Source organism: Thamnophis sirtalis, unplaced genomic scaffold, assembly GCF_051295495.1.
Source record: "Thamnophis sirtalis isolate CommonGarterSnake01/CBP01778 unplaced genomic scaffold, rThaSir2_p1.2 scaffold_5, whole genome shotgun sequence".
Classification (NCBI taxonomy): domain Eukaryota; kingdom Metazoa; phylum Chordata; class Lepidosauria; order Squamata; family Natricidae; genus Thamnophis; species Thamnophis sirtalis.
The window spans coordinates 104,646,430-104,668,780 of NW_028261385.1; the positions used below are offsets into that span (position 1 = coordinate 104,646,430).

The following is a 22,351-nucleotide window of genomic DNA, read 5'->3' on the forward strand; positions in this document are numbered from 1 at the left end:
TGGCTGCTGTATGGCTGCCTACAAACTCTGGAATGTGGCTATCACCAGCAATTTGCTTGACTCTTTCACTTCCTGGTGCTCAGGAGCATACTCAAGACTGTTTCAAAGTTGTCTTTGATGTGATATACATAACTGACTCAGACTGGGTGATTATTGTTTTATATTTATATTGCGGTTAACAAACACCTTCTGAACTCAGTTGATTGGGACGGTATCATCATCATCATCATTGAATCTCTTCATAAATACATACTTTTAGAAAACATTTTCTTTTGCATTGAAGGCCAATGTTTCTTCCTTTAGTCTAAAATGTTGGTTGGCAACACTGCAGTTCCTGATGGTTGGGTTTGGGAAAGGAGATTACACTAGTTGACATCTCCTCAACCTAAAATCTCCTGGGTATCAAACTACATCCTGGTGACTTCCCAAACCATTCCAGGTCCTTTGTTTAACCACAGTACTGGCATGGTTGCCATTGCCTTCTTTTCACTATTGCATGAAAATTTACAGCTCTTGTAGCAGGTTAACATCTAACTTTTCATAACATCTCTAACCATTTAGTTAACTTTGAATGTGATCATTGAAAAGGATTGAAACTCATCTAGTTTAAAGGCCAAGACCTTTCCTCACCACAAAAGAAAGATACCAATCAGCAGGCTTGTTATTGCACAACTTAGTTTTTATTCTTGCAGATGTAATCTTTGTGAAATGTCAGCTACATATGTGAAAAGGGATATTTCCAGATAGGAAGTGCAGATCAGTTGGAACTGAGGGTTTGCTGAATCCAGGAAATGTAGTTGCAAACTTTAGTGTAGACACCAGGTTTGCCTTTCTGAGCACATCCATAGCCCCAAGAGACAATTCCTTGGAGTTCTCCATTGCAAACAACTGGGCCACCAGAGTCTCCCTGGGAAAGAAATGATGAACATGTATTCCACAGGCAGGATAGTGAATGAGGAAAGATAATTTGCATCATATTAGACTCTGCAGGGTGGAGGCAATCTTACAGAAGGTAAAAGAGTATTCCTCTAGTATTCCTCTAAATTAGGTGGAATAATTGCTACTAGGATAGGATGAAAATCGCAGATGTACTATAACTGTCTGGTAAGAGCTTCCTAAAAGAGATAGCATTTCACAAATTCTACCATTCCATGGACTTTTGGAAAATCTGATGCATTTGAAGCAATATAAAATTATACTGAGCAATTAGAATTATTCCTTTGTGCTGTGAGATAATATGCCATTATTAGCACAATAGCAGTGCTATTCAAACTTTGTAACTTTAAGATGTGTGGACTTCAATTCTATTCATCTTGGGGAATTCTGGGAATTCAGATCCACACCTTTTAAAGATGCCAAATTGAGAAGCACTGATCTAAAGGAATCTGGTGGAACAGGAAGCTGCTATATGCTACAAAGCAATGTAATATCTCCTACACTTGTTGAATTCAGATCTCCTATGACCTTACAAACACACAAACACACACACACACACGCACACCTATTTTAATGTCAAGTGGGAAGAAAGCTTAAATTCAGATATGCATCTTCATACAAGGGCAGGAAATACTGAATCTCCAATCTGTCTCTTGAAATGCAGATGTAGTACATTCCCATGGAGAAATAATGTAGATCCAAAGTAGAGTTAGCAAAGTAATAAGAATATAATAAGAGCTGTTTGTTTATTCTTATAAAGATCTCCCCCAACTGTCCACTTCTCTATTATATTGTCAGGGCCAACACAAGCTAGCTATGAATTTAATTTATATAATGGTAGCTATGAATTTAATTTATATAATGGGATGTTTTTTGAGCACCATCTGAACTATATGATGCAAAATAGAAAAAAGGAAATTATTTACCTGACAAGAGTCTTTCCCACCTTCCAGGTATCCTGCACAAAACATATTGTTGGTGATAGCTCCTGGATAAGAGCCAATGCACTCACTCTGAGAAAGTACAGGGATATTCAGGCACTGTAGGAGGTCTGGATTATGTTCTGTGGGAAAGATCAAAGAAATTGTGTTCACTTTCAATTATAGACATTAGACATTCCCTGGAAAGTTTCTACAGAGCAATAGTAGAAAAGAAGCTCATCCACAAGTCTGTATAAACGTATTGTCCTAAGGATGCCAACCATCCTTTGCTTCATTGGAGAAATCTTCCAGTTGATCAAATCCTGGACTTAAGGCAAGTTCTGAGTATCTTATTGGGATACATGGTTTTACATGAGATGATCCAACTTATAATGGAATTTGTTAGGAAATGAAAGCCAAGGATCAATATCTATTACCTTCTCCCATCAATTTTGCTCAAGAAAGTCAACTAAAAATGATCACAGATGACCCTATCTCGGTTAAAGAACTTGAAGAAGACTCACTGCCACTGCTGAGGGTGTTGCCCCAGCCAGAGACTAAACATATTTCTCCGGTGGATGGACAGCTGCTTGGTAGACGGATTGCTGAAACACGGGAATTGAGACTGGCTGGTTTGGATAATTTGATGAGCATGATGTCATTGTCAAAAGTTCTGCCGTTGAATTTGGGATGGAGAATGATTTTGATTGGATCAAAGTACTGCTCGGAACCATCATCTTTGGTCAAACTATGTTCCCCAAGTCTCACTTGGATTCGGCTGAATCAAAACAAGAAATAGACATTTTGGTCATATCTATTTTCATCCAACTTATTTTAACATGCTATACGATAAAAGGCAGGCCCACTAATATCATTAGGTCATTAGGTCATTCACAAGGGCATTCTGTTGCCCAGAATGGCTGAATCCTGAAAAAGATGGACACAATTGTATGTTGACTTCCACTATTGGGCAGGCAAGGAACACTATAAATATGTGTGCACACTTATCTGCAAATAAAAGCATGTATGTGTATCCTTTGTTTGATTTACTAATACAAGTAAATATATCAGTGCAATGGTGATGTTCCAAATAAAATAAGAACACAAAATTACTTACGATCTATTGCAGTGAGCAGCTGAAACAATCCATTGGTTGTTTATGATGGTGCCACCACATCTATGTATTCCAGAATATAGAGAGACCTGATAGGGGACGGAATGCTTTTGGCAGGTGTAACCGCCCACAATTTTATCTTCGTCTTCATCATCGATGGGGAAGGCAACTGGATAATGAAAATATTTAGAGAAGATTTCATAGTGGTGAAACAGGAACCAAATATTCATCACTTTTTATCAGTAGGGATTCATGATATCTTTGGTGAGCTTTGAGGGCCCATTATGAGATCTTTATCTTATTCATATAAGCCACAAGATAGCCAGTCTGCCAGTTTTATTTGAGTGGGTGATATATAGATACATTTACATTCACTATACCTCTCTTAACTAATAAAACATCCTAATGTTCACTGTATTCCTGCACCAGTTTGGCAATGTGTTTTTTGTCATCAAACTGCTCATTTTTCAGATTTCATAAACTTTCTTTTCTGCTCAACCTTCTCACTCCTCTTTCATATATTTGCTTTGCAGATTGATACTCATTTATTCTCTCTGTATGTCCCAATCTTTCAACTATTATGTCCCTCCGAATATTCAGTTTCAATGCCTCACACACTTACACATTTTCACTTCTTTTAAGAAACATGAACTTCTTGCAAACAGGCCATATATTCATAAAATGCAATAAGGAATAAGAAGTAATGAACCAGACTTTTCTCCAAGCCGGCTATCATCATGAAAAGGGCAATGATTTCCACTCTTCTAGGGTGGGATGCAGTGGGATGATGTTTGTGCTATGTGATGCTTCTGATCCAAAGGCAAAGCCTGCTTTGGAATATGGGAAGTTATGCATACGGCACATCTCCATTTCCTTAGAGATTCTGATTTCTCTCTCCCCCCACCCCCTCAGGTTGCACAATTGGGTGATCTGGAATCCTAGGAAAAGATGGGTCTGATTTCAGGAGTTACAGGCAGCCCCTTAATATATTCTTTAGCATCTTTTTGCCTTCACGTTCAAAGTACTGCACAGCCCTGAATCAAAGATCCTTTGAACAACTTTCTTCTCTTACAGTACAATTTGTCTCCTGCAAGAACATGGAATTGATAATGATTTGAGCTTTGAGTTATGGATAATCTTTAAGAATATTTGAGGTGTTGGGTTTAGTTTTAAAGAGCATAGGTTTTATCTGTTGTCATTGCTCCAAAGAAGAATTTGCTTGTTCTCAGCTGTTCCTGTCTACAACACTTTTTTTCACTTGGAGTTATTACTGGGAATAAGTTACACTAGCCTGCACACTGTGAAGAATAGTTTAACGGCTTTGGCTGAAACACAACCTTCCTTGGCTATTTCATCCACAAAGACACCTGGTTCAAAATTCATGATATTTGTCTAATACTATAGTTCTGTGTTTCTGAAATTTGAAGGCTTTTTGATATCTGGTCCTTAAACTCTAGAATTCCCTGGGAAAAAATCTATAGATTAATCTTAGTAGCTTGGAAGTCCCACCTTTGCAAATTCAACCCTGAATTGTTATAAAGAGTTCTCAGGTTCACTAGTTTGCTGTTCAAATTCTACTTGAAAATCTAGAGAGGTCTCTTTCACACACGTCTCTGGTGATTAGAAAGGCCCAACAGACACTTCATTTCCTTAGAGTCCTGTGAAAAAATCAGGCGGAACAACGGCTGATGGTTCTACCACAAAACCGCGATGCCCTTATCCGCGCCGACATAAGTGCGGAGGCAAATCCGTGGCGTCCGAAGTGCTAAGAAAAAAACGACCCTACCGCCGCGACAACAGCGCGGTGACAGAAGGGCGTTCTACATGCTTCGTTCTTTGCCTCCAAAGGTAGCCCTCCTCCTCCAGCTGACAGCGGCAGCGGGCACGGGGCAAAGCGGGCTGCCCAGCAGCAGCAGCCCGTGGGAAGGGTCCAGCTCAGCCGCGGGGGGGGGGCATCAGGAAGTGGAGGAGGATGCGGCAGCGGCGGCAGCTGAGGCTCTCCCGGGCCGGCGAAGCGGGCTTGCCCGGCGGAGGCAGGCTGCCCTCTTCTTCCTCAACAACATCTCCTTGGACGGGCGGCCTCCGCCGCCAGCGCCTCCCCCGGAGGAAGAGGCAGGGCGGGCGGTGGTGGCGGCTGAGGCTCTCCCGGGGCCGGCGAAGCGGGCTTGCCCGGTGGCGGCGGCCGCCCATCCAAGGAGATGTTGTTGAGGAAGAAGAGGGCGGCCTGCCTCTGCCGGGCAAGCCCGCTTCGCCAGCCCCGGGAGAGCCTCAGCCGCCGGCGCTGCTGCGTCCTCCTCCGCTGCCAGCGTTGGCGGCCCTGCTCGGGCCCCCTGCGGGCTTCCTGCTGCCCCCCGTGGCTGTGCTGGACCCTTCCTGCAGGCTGCTGCTGCTGGGCAGCCCACTTTGCCCCGTGCCCACTGCCGCTTTCAGCTGGAGGAGGAGGGCTACCTTTGGAGGGAAAGAACGAAGTATGTAGAACGCCCTTCTGTCGCCGTGCTGTTGTCCCCGCGGTGACGACGTCGCGACTTTAGCGATGCAATTTAATCTCCGCTATTTTGCGTAGCGCGGTTTTGTCACGCGGCTGATGACCTTTTTCTATTGGTCCACCATAGAAAGTGTCCTCACATATTGCATTACAGTATGGTATGCTGGTTTAATAGCTGCGGACAGGAAGGCACTACAGAGAGTGATCAATTCAGCACAAGAAACCATTGGTTGCCCACCACTGGATGACACCCCCAGATCTTGCTGCTTTAGCAGAGTAAGGAAGATATTCAGAGATGATTCACACCCTGGTCAGTGTCTCTTTGCACTTCTACCATCAGGCAGAAGACATCAAAGTATAGCCAGCCGAACAAATAAGTTTAAAGATAGTTTCTATCCTTGGGCTGTCAGACTTTTAAATATAACCACAATCACTCCATGCGCACACTAGTTTTTTTCTTTTTCTTTCTTTTTTAGTTTCTGCTATAATTTTGCACCAGTGGGGTTAAAACCAATTTCGTGGTATTTTGTACAATGACAATAAAGATTATACTTATACTTTCCAATCACAAAATGAGACTTTTCAGCACTTATTCTGAGAAAATGATTGACTTACCAGCTGCTCCCAAGAATGCTACCAGCCAAATGAACTTCATGTTGCCTTCCTTCGTCAAAGAGGAAGACCAGAGGAGCTGCTGCACATATTTATGTTGTGGGACCAATGTTATCTTTGCTCCAAGGACTCAATCGAAAGCAAAAATACGCAATGGAAAATGCAAACTTCGTTACTTCAGTCAATAACAGGTGGAGAAGAAAGATGGAATTCACATGACGTTCTCCTGTACCTGATCCATCCAACCATTTAATACTGTCATTCTTAAATTAATTCTGTGGATACTAAATTTATCATACTAAAGGTTAAAGATTTTATCATTGGCCTACTTGCAGGTAAGTAAATATTATTTTTACAAAGTGGAAAATTTTTGCAGCAGTGTTATCATGATCATTTCAAAGGTTCCTGGGTCTTATTGGATGACATTGCTTAATCGATGGAGACTAGAATGTGAGTGAAAAAGTATATTGAACATAGTCATAAAATTAAGGTTACCAGATTTTCAGATTGGTAAAGAGGGACACCTTTGACCCGGGGGGGGGGAAGGCTTGATTAAAAATTTTATACGGAAAAATTATGGACTGTGCCAAAATGGATAAATTAACGAAAGAAATACAGCTGGGTGAGCTCTCCGGTGCCCCGCGTTTCCCTTCCTCCTTCCATCACGAACCAGATCACAGACAGTGGTCACATTGAGGAAATGGGGATTTTATAGTATCCTTCCCCTGGAGTGGGGAGGAAATGGGGATTTTGCAGTATCCTTCCCCTTGAGGGGAGAGGAAATGGGGATTTTATAGTATCCTTCCCCTGGAGGGGAGAGGAAATGGGGATTTTGCAGTATCCTACCCCTGGAGGGTGGAGGGAATGGGGATTTTGCAGTATCCTACCTCTGGAGTGGGGAGGGAATGGGGATTTTATAGTATCCTTCCCCTGGAGGGGAGAGGAAATGGGGATTTTGCAGTATCCTACCCCTGGAGGGGGGAGGGAATGGGGATTTTGCAGTATCCTACCCCTGGTGGGGGGAGGGAATGGGGATTTTGCAGTATCCTACCCCTGGAGTGGGAGGGAATGGGGATTTTAAGGGTGCGGAGGACGTGCCGGCTCACTGATTCTCCCCAACCATGCGATTTTCCTCCTTTCCAGCTGGGTGGTGGGAGCGCCTGGGATCTCCCTAGGTCAAAGCCGAGAGGAAGGGGGGAGATTCCATATGAAGGCATCCTGAGGCTCTACTTTAACCCATGCGGGAAGTTTGGGGGGGGGTTGCATCTTTTCCCTGGCTTCTCCATTCCTCCCGCTTCCGCTCCTTCAGCTGGAGACAATTACACCCCCCCCCAAAGAATCCCAGGCACACAAACAAGCAGCTTCCCCACTGTGGGCTTTGTTCTTAACCGACAGCGGGCAAAGGGAATAGAGAGAGGCGGCGGCGAGGCTACCTTTTGCGGGGAGAGCAGGAGCTTGGCCAACCGTGGAAAGGTGCCCCGGGGCTGGGATCCAAGGCGCGCTTAACTAGGCGAGGAACTTGTGCGGACCCGCCGGGGCGTGGGAACTGAGGAAAAGAATAGAGAGGGGGGCGTGTGGAGATAAAAATCCCAGATGTACTATAACTGTCTGGTAAGAGCTTCCTAAAAGAGATAGCACCTCACAAATTCTACCATTCCATGGACGTCTGGGGAAAATCTGATGCATTGGAAGCAATATAAAATTATACTGAGCAATTAGAATTATTCCTTTGTGCCAGGAAATAATGTGCCATTATTAGCACATTAACAGTGTTATTCAAATTTGGCAACTTTAAGATGTGTGGACTTCAATTCTATTCATGTTGGGGAATTCTGGGAATTCAGGTCCACATATTTTAAAGATGCCAAATTGAGAAGCATTGCTCTAAAGGAATCTGGTGGAACAGGAAGCTGCTGTATGCTACAGGGAAATGTAATATCTCCTACACCATTTGGCTTCAGTTCTCCTATGATCTTACACACAAACACACACACACACACACACAGACCTATTTTAATGTCAAGTGGGGAGAAAGTCTAAATTCAGACATGCGTCTTCATACAAGGGCAGGAAATTCTGAATCTCCAATCTGTCTCTTGAACTGCAGATCTAGTACATTCCCATGGAGAAATAATGCAGATCCAAAGTAAAGTTAGTAAAGTAATAAGACTATAATAAGAGCTATTTATTTATTCTTATAAAGATCTCTCCCAACTGTCCACTTCTCTATTATTATTGTCAAGACCAACACAAGCTAGCTATGAATTTAATTTATATAATGGGATGTGTTTTGAGCACCATCTGAACTATATGATGCAAAATAGAGAAAAAGGAAATTATATACATGACAAGTGTTTTTTCCACCTTCCAGGTATCCAGCACAAAACATACGTATTGTTGGTGATTTTCCATGGATGAGCCCCAACGCACTCAGCCTGAGAAAGTACAGGGACATTCGGGCACTGTAGGAGATCTGGATAATGTTCTGTGGGAAAATCAAAGAAATTGTGTTTACTTTCGAACATAGACATTAGACATTCCCTGGAAAGTTTCTACAGAGCAAATAGAAAAGAAGCTCATCCACAAATTTCTATAAAATTATTGCCCTAAGGATGCCAACCATCCTTTGCTTCATTGGAGAAATCTACCAGTTGATCATATCTTGGACTTAAGGCAAGTTCTGAGTACCTTATTGGGATACATGGTTTTACATGAAATGATCCAATTTATTATGGAATTTATTAGTAAATGAAAGCCAAGGATTAATATGTATGACCCTGTCCCATCTGTTTTGCTCAATAAACTCAACTGGAAATGATCCTATCTCAGTTAAAAAACTTGAAGAAAACTCACCGCCACTGCTGAGAATGTTGCCCCAGCCAGAGACTAAACATATTTTTCTGGTGGATGGACAGCTGCTTGGTAGACAGATTGCTGAAACACGGGAATTGAGACTGGCTGGCTTGGATAATTTGATGAACATGATGTCATTGTCCAAAGTTCTGTGGTTGTATTTAGGATGGGGAATGATTTTGATTGGATCAATGTGCTGCTTGGAACCATCATCTGTGGACAAACTGTATTCCCCAAGTCTCACTTGAAATTGGCTGAATCAAAACAAGAAACAGAGATTTTGGTCATGTCTATTTTCATCCAACTTATTTTAATATGCTGCAAGATAAAAACCAGGCCCACTAATATTGTCATTCACAAGGGCATCCCGTTGTCCAGAATGGCTGAATCCTGCAAAAGGTGGACACAATTGTATGTTGACTTCCACTATTAGGCAGGCAATGAACACTTCTACAAATATGTGTGCATACTTATCTGCATATAAAAGCAAGTATGTGTATCCTTTATTCAATTTTCTAATACAAATAAATATATCATTACTTACAATATACTGCAGTAAGCAGCTGAAAGAATCCATCGGTTGTTTATGATGGCGCCACTACATCTATATCTTCCAGAATTCAGAGAAACATGATAGGAGACGGAATGCTTTTGCAGGTGTAACTACCCAAAATTTTATCATCGTCTTCATCATCGATGGGGAAGGCAACTGGATAACGAAAATATTTAGAGAAGATTTCATAGTGGCGAAACAGGAACCAAATATTAATTTGCTTTACTGATTGATCCTCATTTATTCTCTGTATGTCCCAAGCAATCAGTCAACTGTTATGTGTCTCCCAATGCACAGTATCAATAGTTCACATACTTCCACATTTTCACTTCTTTTAAGAAACATGAACTTCTAAAAACTGGAATACTTAGAGCACATAACAATAAAATATGATGAAGAAATTGAGGATGTCTATCAAATGCAAAATGGGGTGGTTGAAACTCAAAAAATCAAAGTGGAAAATGAATATAAAGAGATTAAACCTGCTGATATTTATGGTGATTGGTTTGTCTCTGAAAATGGAAAGAATGGAATACTGAAAGAGGAATTAAATGGAGAGGAAATCTATTCCAGAGGGCAAGATACAGAAGAAGAAAAAACTAAAGAATCTATGGATTTAAAGAGAGAAATTCTTTTAGCAAAAGCATTGATAACGCTGACAATCAAAGATAAGCTGAATAAGGAAACAGAAAGAGGGCATAAGATTATATGAGAGATCTTATAAGCAAGGAGTTGCTAAGAGAAATCTATACAAAGCTGACCAAGAAGATGATTAGAGGACTGGCACCACAAATGGCAGAAGATATGAGACTGTTTATGCTATTGGAAAGATACAGGTTGATAGATGGAAGAATATAATTTAAAACTAATTAAACTTAGTGAAATTTATTGATAATAGATATAGCTTAAATAAATAACTGATAATGTATACAATGTGTAGTGTTATGATGAGTATAATTGTACATGAATATTGAATGGCACCCATGTAAGGAAGATTAGCAATCCCTTTGGATTATACATAAATAATAATAACAACAACAACAACAACAAGAAGAAGTAAGTTAGGTACAATTAAAGTTTTGATTATTAGGGGGGAAATGTTATGATGATACAGGATATAGTCAAATAAAGGAGGGATAAGAATAACAACATATATATAGATATGGGTATAACATAAGGAAACTGGATGTAAACTCTAAACAGTGATTTGGAAAGGAGGATTAGAAAACTTTGTTATTAAATATTATGGATGTTTAGCTAGAATAGGACATAAGGATTTAGTGTTAGTGGAGGATTTTAGAAATAGTAATTGAAAGGCCAGTATGTGGTTATGTATTAAATTTTGGTATATTTTATGATGAAGGACGCTTAAACAATTATAGTCAAATGAAAATGGAGAGATGATGATGGTGATATGTATAAATATTTGAATTAAAATATTTAAGTTAATATGAATTATGTTTGTTGACCGTGGAAGAGATGCCTGAAAGTCTTTTTGTAACCAACCAATACACTTTCTATAGCATGTAAAGAATGATCTTGTATTTGTTTCAAATTAAAAATTAATTTTTTTAATTAAAAAAAAAGAAACATGAACTTCCTGTAAACAGGCCATGTATTCATAAAATGGAATAAGGAATAAGAAGTAATGAACCAGACTTTTCTCCATTAAACTGGCTGTTATCATGAAAAGGGCAACACAAACTAGTTGAAACAAAAATGAGAAATGCCACCTGTCTTCATGGCAACTGGGTCACTGCCCATATCCCACTAGCTTCTTTCTCCTGTCAAAACGTTTTGTTCCTTTTTCTTTTGAATGATTTCCACTTTTCTAGCATGGGATGCAGTGGGGTGGATGCTAGTGCTATGTAATGCTTCTGATCCAAAGGCAAAACCTGCTTTGGAATATGGGAAGATGTGCATATGGCATATCTACATTTCCTTAGAAATACTGATTTCTCCACTCCATCTCACCTAGGTTGTACAATTCGGTGAGCTGCAATCCTAGGAAAAGGTGGGTCTGATTTCAGGAGTTACAGACAGCCCCTTAATATATTCTTTAGCATTTTTTTACCCACATGTTCAAAGTACTACACAGCCCTGAATCAAAGATTCTTTGAACAGCTTTCCTCCTTTACAGAACAATTTGTCTCCTGCAAGGACATGGAATTGATAATGATTTGGGCTTTGAGTTATGGATAATCTTTAAGAATATTTGAGATGTTGGGTTTAGTTTTAAAGAGCCTAGGTTTTATCTATATTGTCATAACTCCAAAGAAGAATTTGCTTGTTCTCAGCTGTTCCTGTCTACAACACTTTTGTTCACTTGGAGTTATTATTGGGCATAAGTTACACTAGTCCGCACACTGTGCAGAATAGTTTAGCGGCTTTGGCTGAAACACAACTTTCATTGGCTGTTTCATCCACAAAGACACCTGATTCAAAATCCATGGTATTTGTCTAATACTATAGTTCAGTATTTCTGAACTTTGACAGGTTTTCAATATATGGACCTTAAACTCTAGAATTCCCTGGAAAAAATCTATAGATTAATTTTAGTAGCTTGGAAATCCCACCTTTGCAAATTCAGCCCTGAATTGTTATTAAAAGTTATCAGGTTCACTAGTTTGATGTTCAAATTCAACTTGAAAATCTACAGAGGTCTCTTTCCAATCTCAAGATGAGACTTCTTAGCACTTGTTCTGAGGAAAGATGGAATTCACATGAGTTTCTCCCATACCTGATCCATCCAACCATTTAATAGTATCATTCTTAGATTAATACTGTGGATACTACATTTATCATACTAATTTTTTTTTATTAAAGATTTTTTTATTTTTCATTTTCAAAACAAACACAACACATAACATCCTCCTTTTTTACATATTGCAGAAAGTGTATCAGTTGGTTACAAAAGACTTTCGTGCATCTCTTCCACAGTCATCAAGCATAATTCATATTAACTCAAGTATTTTAACTCAGATATTTATACATGTTTCCGTCATCGTATCTCCATTTTCATTTGACTATAGTTGTTTAAACGTCCTTCATCATAAAATATACCAAGATTTAATACATACTGGCATTTCATTTACTATTTCTAAAATCCTCCAATGACACTAAATCCTTATGTCCTATTCCAGCTAAACATCCATAATATTTAATAACAAAGTTTTCTATCCTTCTTTCCAAATCACTCTTTACAATTTACATCTCATTTCCTTATGTTGTACCCATACATATATATACGTTATTATCATTATCCCTCCTTTATTTAACTATATCCTGCATCATATCATTTCCCCCCTAATAATCAAGACTTAACTGAATCTAACGTAATTCTTTATTATTATTATTATTATTATTATTATTATTATTATTATTATTATTATTATTATTATTGTACAATTGTATCACAGCGGCCAGTTGTTTCGCCGGATTTGGCATTGGTTACTAGTCGGGCCCCACCCAGGGGCCTAGGACGTCGTAACGTATTTTCGTAATATGCGTGCAGATCCAAGCAGTGCGGCTTTTTGCATTTGACTGATGGTGATTTTGTCAATTTTTAACTGTTTTAAATATAATTCCAGTGCTTTTGGAATAGCACCCAGTGTGCCAATTACCACTGGAATTACCACTGCTGGTTTGTGCCATAGTCGTTGAATTTCGATTTTTAAGTCCTGGTATCTTGCGATTTTTTCATGTTCCTTCTCGGCGACCCTGCTATCACCTGTCTATGATTGTGACCTTATTTTTCTCAACCAGTGTGATGTCTGGTGTATTATGCGCCAGTATTTTGTCGGTTTGTATATGGAAATCCCACAAGATCTTGACCATCTGATTTTCTGTGACTTTTTCAGGCTGATGTTCCCACCAGTTTGTTGCTGTTTTAATATTATAATTTTTGCACAAATTCCAATGGATCATTTGTGCTACTGAATTGTGCCGCAATTTATAATCAGTCTGCACGATTTTTTTACAGCAGCTGAGTATGTGATCAACAGTTTCATCAGCTTCTTTGCAAAGTCTGCATTTGGCATCATCAGAGGATTTTTCGATTTTGGCCTTAATGGCATTTGTGCAGATAGCTTGTTCTTGCGCAGCCAGGATTAGTGACTCTGTTTCTTTCTTTAATGTACCTGTTGTTAACCATAACCAAGTTTGTTCCCTGTCCACTTTATCTTTTATTTTTTCCAGAAATTGACCATGCAGGGCTTTGTTCTGCCAACTCTCCATTCTTGATTTTATCACATCTTTTCTGTATTCTTGTTTTGTCTGTTGGGCCTTCAGTAGATTTTTGTTCTTTACTTCGATTAATAGATGTTCTTGACTTTCTTTTAAATAATCAGCCAGTGCATGTTTTTCTTCTTCAACTGTTTGCTTCACTTGTAATAATCCTCTGCCACCTGATTTTCGGGGCAGATATAGTCTATCAGTATCACCACGTGGATGTAAACTGTAGTGCATTGTCATTAGTTTCCTGGTTTTTCGGTCCAAAAGGTCCAAATCAGTTTGTGTCCAGTTAACTATGCCAGCTGTGTATCTTATAACTGGTATTGCCCAGGTATTTATGGCCTTGATTGTATTTCCACCATTCAATTTAGATTTCAAATTTTTCCTAACTCTGTTGGTGTACTCTCGTCTGACAATAGTTTTTACTTCTCCATGCTTGATGTTATCCAGCTGCAGAATGCCTAAGTATTTGTAGGCTTCATTTTCTTTGCATTTAATTAGTTGGCCATTGGGCATTTCAATTCCCTCAGATGCAGTGATTTTGCCCCTTTTTATGGATACAGTGGCGCATTTTTCCATGCCAAACTGCATTGAAATATCGGTGCTGAATACTCGGACTGTATTTGTCAATGATTGGATTTCTATTTCTGACTTTCCATAGAGTTTCAAATCATCCATATATAGTAAATGCGAATTTTTTTCAGCTTTTTTGGCTGTTTGGTAGCCTAATTTCATTTTTTTAAAGATTACTGATAGTGGGATCATTGCGATGATGAAGAGAAGAGGTGAAAGTGAATCACCCTGGAAAATTCCTCGCTTGATATTAACCATTCCGTAGCTCTCATTCCCTACTGCCAACTCAGTTCTCCATTGTTTCATTGCCTTTTCAGTAAAGGATGTAATATTTTTGCTAATGCCAGTTGTTTCTAAGCATTTTATGATCCAACTATGTGGCAGTGAGTCAAATGCCTTTTTGTAATCAATCCAGACCATATTCAAGTTTGTTTTTCTGTTCTTACAATTTTCTAATATCATTTTATCAATTAGAAGCTGATCTTTTGTGCCCCTGCTCCTTCTTTTGTTGCCTTTTTGTTCTACTGGCAAGATGTTGTTTGTTTCCAAATAATCCATCATGTTATCTGCAATAATGCCTGTGAGTAATTTGAAGGTAGTTGGCAAGCATGTTATTGGTCTATAGTTTTCAGGTGTTGTTCCTTTAGTTGGATCTTTCTGAATCAAGTATGTTTTTCCAGTTGTCAACCATTCATCAATTTGGCCCTTTTGTAAAATTTCATTCAGTTGCCTGGCCAATATTGCATGTAAACTGGTCAGATATTTGAGCCAGAAACCATGTAATTGGTCCTTTCCAGGTGATGTCCAATTCTTTACCTTTTTAACTCGATTTTTGACCATCTCAGTTGTTATTTCTAATACTTGCATTTGTTTGTTGCCAATGCTTTTCTCAAAGTCATGTATCCACTTTGCTTCCTTGTTGTAGTCCTTTGCATTTTCCCACAATTCTCTCCAGAATTCAACTGTGGCCTGTTTTTCTGGTTTTTCACTTTTGGTGTCACCATTTACATTAAGACTTTGATAAAAACGCCGTTGGTCTGATCGAAATTGCTGATTTTGTTTATATTGGATGATTCGTGCCTCATATCTTTCAATTTTTCTAGCTGTTGCTGTTATCTGCTGTTTTACAATCTCTACAGCTTCATTGATGTTTCTTGTATCCAATCTATATCTCCTGATTAGCCGATCTATGATTTTATTGTTTTTAAGCCGTTGCTCATGCATGTTCTTTAAGTTACTAGCATCTGCCCTTAATTTTTTTATTTTTTGTTCTAAACGGATTTTCCACTTTGGCTTTGATGCTTTTTCTGTTGTATGACTAGGTACTTTAATTTTAATGCCTAGTTCATTAGTGACTATTACAGCTGCGCTGTACATTAACTGGTTTGTTTCCAAGATGGATCCCGGTTCAATTGTTGAAAACACTGCATTAACCATTTTCATGATAGGGGCCAAAATTTTCTTAGGAAAATGCTCCATGATCTTATCCTTCAATTCTTTTTGTTTTTGAGTTAGTTCATCAGTTGGTTCAGTGATAACTGGTTCTAGTGGTGGTGATGTTATTTCCTCCCTGAGAGCTTCTTCTGGGAGTTCTACTATAGTGTCTTTAGTTGTGTCTTGAATATCAGTTATTTCCGCTTGTGATATTGTTTTTTGGGTTTTGCAATTTGCCTGAATTTCCTCATGTTCAACTTCACTAAACACTTTATTCCGTATAATAAATCGCCTTTGATCTGCTAGTCGTTGTTCACTAACATTTGAATCTGGATATTGTTGTTTCCATAATTCATACATTCGCTTTAAATAGCCTCTTTTTTCTGGCTCTGAGTTGTAGTAACAGGCCATTATGGCACGGTTTTCATCTGCACTATATTTTTGTCGTTTTGTTGGCTGGTCCACTTGTAGCCCACTTGTCGACGGATGTCCAGGGACCCCAACATCCGCCGCGGCCCTTGTTAACCCGCGCGACGACCGATGCGGTATGGAATTCTTATTTGTTTTTTTCACCATATTGTATGGGTTGGCGGGGGGTTTTTTACGGGACCAGATGCCAACCTGATCCCAACCTTCCTCCTTTCTCATCCGGGCTTGGGACCGGCAATGGCGGAGTTGTTATTATTATTATTATTATTATTATTATTATTATTATTATTAACCTTTATATATAATCCAAAAGGGTTTCTAATCTTCCTTTCATGGGTACCATTCAATATTCATATCCAGTTATTACTTATCATAACACTACACATTGTATACATTAGTATCATTATCAATTATTTATTTAACTATATCTATTATCACTAAATTTCACTAAGTTTAGCTAGTTTTAAATTACACTCTTTCATTTATCAACCTGTGTCTTTCCAGTAACAAAACAGTGTCATATATTTTGCCATTTGTGGCATCAGTTCTCTAATCATCTCCTTAATCAACTTTGTTTGGACTCCTCTTAGCAACTCTTTGTTTATAAAATCTCTCATGTAATTTTGATGCCCTTCTTCTCTTTCCTTAATCAGCTTATCTTTGATTATCATTGGTGCTATCAAAACCATTGCTAATAAGATTTCTCTCTTTAAATCCATACATTCTTTTATTTTTTCCTCTTCTGTATCTTCCCATCTGGGGTAGGTTTCCCCTCCATTTAATTCCTCTTCAGTATTCCACTCTTTCTTTTTTCAGAAACAAACCAATCACCATAAATATCAGCAATTTTAATTTCTTTATATTCATTTTCCTCTTCGATTTTTTGGATTTTAACCACCACTTTTTCCATTTGATGAACATCTTCAACATCTCCATCATATTTTACTGTTAGATGCACTAAGTAATCCAACTTCTTCTCTATCCTCTCACTTTGATAATTTCTGTGTTTCTGAGAGTATTTTTTGCAGATTTAAAACTTCTTTCTGGTGTTGAAATTGGACCATGATTTCCAGCTGACAAACACTGCTGCTCTAGCTTAGAAGCAAAATTAAGCATCACAATAACATTTCACCTTTCTCTGGTTAAAAATCTACTTCAAAGGAACATCTGTGTGCTTTTCTTCTTTTTATCACTCTCTGTAAATAAGCTGTGAGTCCTTGAAGTGCCAAACCAGGATAATCAGTGAAAAAAGTATTTTGTTTTCAATATACAAACCTCTAGCCTCCGAATAGCAGTGTTATAATATTACAATGTTACCATTTCTGTGTTTCTTTTTGTATCTTTTTGTATTTCAAGTTTAAAAAAAGGTCTGATTCTTAAATGAGTTAGAAAAACATCCACAGTAATGAAAGACGAGATTTTTTTAGTCCCTAGGTTACAGGGACTAAAAAAAAGAAAAAAAAAAAGAAGGAAACTTAATCTGTTCGTTTTAAAAGGCTTGCGTAAATTCCATCTGTAAAAATAGCATTTAAAAAGTAAGATAACCCACTGTTCAAAACCAGTCCAAATTTAATTCCACCGCTTATTTATTCTGTTCTCCAATTTAAATTAATTTTAAGTTTTTTTAATAGGCAGTCACTTTTAAAACAGTAAAAATTCCTCACCAGCTGAAAACACTTTCTCCTTCCACATCTTTCCATTTTGGAGGTGCCCTGACTTCATCAGCCATTTGGCTGGATTTTTTGTTACCGGCTTGAAGAGCTTCTCTTGGATGAATCAGAAACTTTGTGATGTCCCTGTGATCAGCAAGATGTATTTTTCCTGTTCACTGTCTCTGCGGGAGGTTTAGGTCCGTTTGGACCATCCAGAGACAAAAGTATCAATTGCGATCTCAGAGCATTGAGATCGCACGTCGTGTCATCACGACTTTGGCTCCTCCCATCCATACTAAAATTTTTATCTTTGGCTTCCTTGCTGGTGTGTAAATATTATTTCTATGAAGAGGACATTTTTGTTAGCAATGTTATATTATCATTTCAAAGGTTCCTGGGTCTTGTTTGATGATACTGCTTAATTGATGGAGACCAGAATGTGGGTGAAAAAGTATATTGAACATGGTCATAAAGTTTCAGTTAAAAATAGAGACTGGGAATGTTTCTCTCAGCAGAATCCACAAAACTGATATTAACGTTGTTTTGGTCATATCTCTGCTTAAATGAGTTTTCATTTTACTAATTTTCATTTTGCAAATGAAAGCTTAATTATATTGGAACATTTATGTTTAATTCAGTGTGGAATCAGCTTTCCTGTGTATTATAAAGAGAAAAAATACACCTGAAATTTAAAGTTTGTCCTTTTAATTCTCCTGATTGCTAGAAATGGTATGATGCTATCATTGGAGGACTTTTCAATAAGGGAACAACAATCTCTGAATCTTCAAAATCCATTCTGAAAATAAATAATGGATAGCAGCTGAGCACCGAAGAGATCGTCTAACATAAAATGTACTTTGCAGTATCTGAAAACTGAGATCGTAGAAGAAAGAAAAGGGAGAATTGGAAAAAAAGTCATTAATTTCATTGCTAATCATGCCTGCCATTAACCATTGTTAGTGAGTCAGCTTTGTAACTGGAAGAGAGATGAGTTCCTCTGGTGTTGCAGGTCCCCACCTTCACTTCCTGCTTGGTTAGAGAGGCTCGAAGTCCTTCCTGCCACCAAAGAGGTGCTCCAGAGAGCTTCTTCTGGGCCAGGATTCAAGGGCAAATGTCAAGCTGGGACTTTTCTTGCAATAGAAGAAATGCAGTGGGAAGTACTTGGTGTGCAGATATGGGCAGGTAGGGATTCTTTTTCTCAAGTGGATGCATACATTTTGCCATCCCCAAAATTTAAAAACAAAACACAGAACAATGATGTTAGCAAAAAGGAGAAAGAAGAGAAACTTTGCAGCAGGAAAATGCCAAGGAAACAAACTGATTAAGAAGCGAGAATTAGGAGGTTTGTTTGAACGAGGTGAGAAGTCTCTGCTAGAAGAGAAGTGATCCAGCTTTTGATGTCTGATTATTGTCCTCTGTCTTAAATATGATTAATGCAGAATTATAAATTATACTTGATAAAGGTTTGAAGGTTTTATTCGACTTGTATGATATATTATACCTTAATCAATTTATTATTGTACAAGGATCTCACTATTGACGTTTGCCTTTTAGCATATGGTCTTTTAGTTTGTTTTGGTCTTTTATGTTGTTTTCAGTGAGTTCATCATTCTCTTCAGATGTAAAGGTGAAAAGAAAAAGTGGGAAGTTTTACCTTACCCAGGTAGTGAGTAGGAGAAAAGCTCATAGCTTGGTGTGGTAGCTTTTCCACACTCCCCTTCCTGAATGTGAAATTTCTAAGCCTTCTTTGGTTGAAATGTAAGTAGGATTTGATAGCAAACAATTAGGGGCATGAGGAGAGTAAATCTTATTCTCAAAGATAAAGAAATGTTTAAGGAAAACAGCACTTTTAGCTTTCCAATGTGACAGTGTGTATTAACCATCTCCCCTGGGATGCATTTTGTCCTCCCATCTAGTCTTCATAGGTCTTTGCCATGGGGTCACAGTGACCCAGAAGGAACGCTTCAAAACCATCCAAGAAGGGAGCCAGGCGAGCATCACTTGTGAACACGACGACAGCAGCTATTTAGTCACCCGTTGGTATCAGCAGGAGCTTAATAGTGGACGGACAGAACTACAATTCATTGGCTTATCCATACAAGGAAATCGTCCACAGATGGAAAAGAAAAACTACAACATATACAGACAAGATGTGACCCATGCTTCTCTCAGTATTCCTCCAGATGAGGCTGCAAAGCCAGCAAAATATTTCTGTGCTGTTTCTCAGGCACAGTGAGAGCTCCAGGTTTCACAGCTGCACATGAACTTTGCAGCACTCCAGTCAGCCTCCAAACCACAGACATGTAAGCCAAACTACTCCAGTTATATAGCATCTTAATCACAGGGACATGGACCAATAAAATCCTTCTCAATTACTGCCAGAATATCTGGCAAAACTAGATTGTGTTTCTCTCTTATAACTCTCTATGCAACCAGATAGATTTTTGATTGTTATGAATGAGAAGTTATAAACAGATGGTAGAATATTATTTGGAACATGAATACAATAGCAAGGAGTTTAAAGCATTCTTGTCCACTCAGGTATCCTCAAGATGTGTTTCACTACAAATTTCACTGTTTCCAGTGAAAAAACTGATTGACCAGAACTAGGTCTTTGCACAATGTGTCTGAAGTAGGATAATTTGAGCCTGGCTAATTATGTCTCTTGCGAGAATTTTGGATTTATTTATTTAATGATCTATCAGATTGTTTTCTTGGTGTAGTGTGAAACCAGCATGAATACAGGACAGGAAAGGCTTAATCATTAATATACTCCCCAATATACGGTACTGAAGCTACCTAGAATTGCAATCTAAATTAATACTGAAATACAAGCCTCACTTGGGGGGTGCAAGATGTTTCAGATGGCAGGAGCAACAGCAGAAGGACCCACATCATGCTTCCCCGGCCAGCACAATTGGCATGGGCCAACACCAGTGGAGTGAAACAACCCAGGTTAAATAACCTGGATCCATGCCATGATCATGCCATGACGTCTTGAATTGCACCCAGAAGCAGACTGGTAATTAATGCAGCTCATGGAGCAGTTGCTTTAGTGGGGCCATTCTAGGACCTCTCAAAACTGCCCATGATGCTGCACTGTGCACCAGCTATAGTTTCCAAATGCTCTTCAAGGATAGTCCCATGTACAGTACGTAATCCAAATGTGAGATGACCAGGGAATGAATGACCAAGTTCAGGGAATCCTGATCCAGGAAAAGCCACAACTGGCTCACAACATGAAGTTGTGCAAAGGCTCTCCTAGCTGTGACTGCCACTTACTCCTTGAGCAGGAGTCATGAGTTCAGGGGAACCCCCAAGTTGTGGACCAGATCTTTCTAGGGCAATGCCACCCTATCCAGCATCAAAGATGACAAGTCCCTCATCCCAGATACCTAAAGCCATTCTGGGCACTGCAAGAGGGTGGGCACAGCATTGCCTTGATCCCCAGAAGTGGAAATATAGAGTTGGGTGTCATCAGTATACTGTATATACCACAATCCATTGTGACAGATGATTTCACCCAGTAGTTTCATATAGATATTGAAAAGTATGGAGAGAGTACTGAGCCCTGTGGCACACTACAGAATAATGACCGAGGGCTGGACTTCTCATTCCCTATCAGTACCTATTGGGACTGGTCCTGGAGAACCAGTGCAGAACTGTGCAACCCAGCCTTAGCCCTCACAGCTGAAACAAATGGATACCATGGTTGATAGTATTGAAAGCTGCTGACAGATCAAAGAGAGCGAGGTTGGTTGCACTATCTGCATCTCGCTCTTGCCAGAGATCATCAACAAGTGCGAACAATGCCATTTCCATCCCATAACTGGGCTTGAATCCTGACTTAACAGAGTATAGATAACATATTTGACCCAGGACCCTCTGAAGCTTCCAGGCCACCACCTTTTCCACAACTTTCCTTAAGAAAGGAAGGTTGGAAACTGGATGAAAATTATCCAGGCAGGTGGGATCCTGTGGTGGTTTTTTTTAAGGAGGGGGTGAATCAGGGCTTCATTAAAAGCATCTGGAAATGTCCCCTCCACCAATTATATATTACCCACTGCCTGGACCCACCCGCTAGTTGCCATCCTGGAGGCTTTCATCATCCAGGAGGAACAAGTACTGCAACGTGCTCTACATGGGGCTGCCCTTGAAGAGCACCCGGCGACTTCAGCTAGTCCAGAATGCAGCCGCGCGAGTGATTGTGGGTGCACCTCGGTTCACCCACATAACACCTATCCTCCGTGAGCTGCGCTGGCTACCTGTTGATCTCCGGGTGCGCTTCAAGGTGCTACTTACCACCCATAAAGCCCTTCATGGTAGTGGATCTGCGTACTTGAGAGACCGCCTCCTGCCAATTACCTCCTTGCGACCTATTAGATCGCACAGATTAGGCCTCCTCCAAGTTCCATCCGCCAGTCAGTGTCGACTGGCAACTACACGGAGGAGAGCCTTTTCAGTAGTAGCTCCGACCCTTTGGAATGATCTCCCCGTGGAGATTCGTACCCTCACCACCGTCCAGACCTTCCGCACAGCCCTCAAGACCTGGCTATC

At 39.5% G+C, this 22,351-nt stretch overlaps 2 protein-coding genes across 2 annotated transcripts; both read right to left on the minus strand.

Annotated features, from left to right (window-relative positions):
* Nucleotides 1-658: 658 nt before the first annotated feature.
* On the minus strand, nucleotides 659-6,225 carry LOC106545780 (cationic trypsin-3-like). The gene is made up of 5 exons (XM_087716397.1): nucleotides 6,071-6,225; nucleotides 2,974-3,139; nucleotides 2,381-2,634; nucleotides 1,863-1,999; nucleotides 659-907 (listed from the first exon to the last, which is right to left on the minus strand). Exons 1-5 carry the CDS (start codon nucleotides 6,108-6,110, stop codon nucleotides 758-760), a joined length of 747 nt encoding a protein of 248 aa, XP_087572523.1. The 5' UTR covers nucleotides 6,111-6,225; the 3' UTR covers nucleotides 659-757.
* A 53-nt stretch (nucleotides 6,226-6,278) lies between these two features.
* On the minus strand, nucleotides 6,279-11,924 carry LOC106551854 (anionic trypsin-like). Its single transcript, XM_087717027.1, has 5 exons — nucleotides 11,827-11,924; nucleotides 9,465-9,530; nucleotides 8,877-9,174; nucleotides 8,459-8,619; nucleotides 6,279-6,351 (listed from the first exon to the last, which is right to left on the minus strand). The coding sequence occupies exons 1-5, from the start codon at nucleotides 11,922-11,924 to the stop codon at nucleotides 6,279-6,281; spliced, it is 696 nt and encodes a 231-aa protein (XP_087573153.1).
* Between the last annotated feature and the right edge of the window lie 10,427 nt (nucleotides 11,925-22,351).

Coding starts and splice junctions, on each gene's coding strand:
- LOC106545780 (XM_087716397.1), bottom strand. CDS start 6,110: ATGAAGTTCATTTGGCTGGTAGCATTCTTGGGAGCAGCTG. Junction 2,635..2,973: donor GCTGCTCACTGCAATAGATC/GTAAGTAATTTT, acceptor GTTTTGATTCAG/CCGAATCCAAGTGAGACTTG. Junction 2,000..2,380: donor CAACACCCTCAGCAGTGGCA/GTGAGTCTTCTT, acceptor TCTTTCCCACAG/AACATAATCCAGACCTCCTA.
- LOC106551854 (XM_087717027.1), bottom strand. CDS start 11,924: ATGGATTTTGAATCAGGTGTCTTTGTGGATGAAACAGCCAATGAAAGT. Junction 8,620..8,876: donor CTGAGATAGGATCATTTCCA/GTTGAGTTTATT, acceptor TTTGCTCTGTAG/AAACTTTCCAGGGAATGTCT. Junction 6,352..8,458: donor TGGAAAATCACCAACAATAC/GTATGTTTTGTG, acceptor TGATAAATTTAG/TATCCACAGAATTAATTTAA.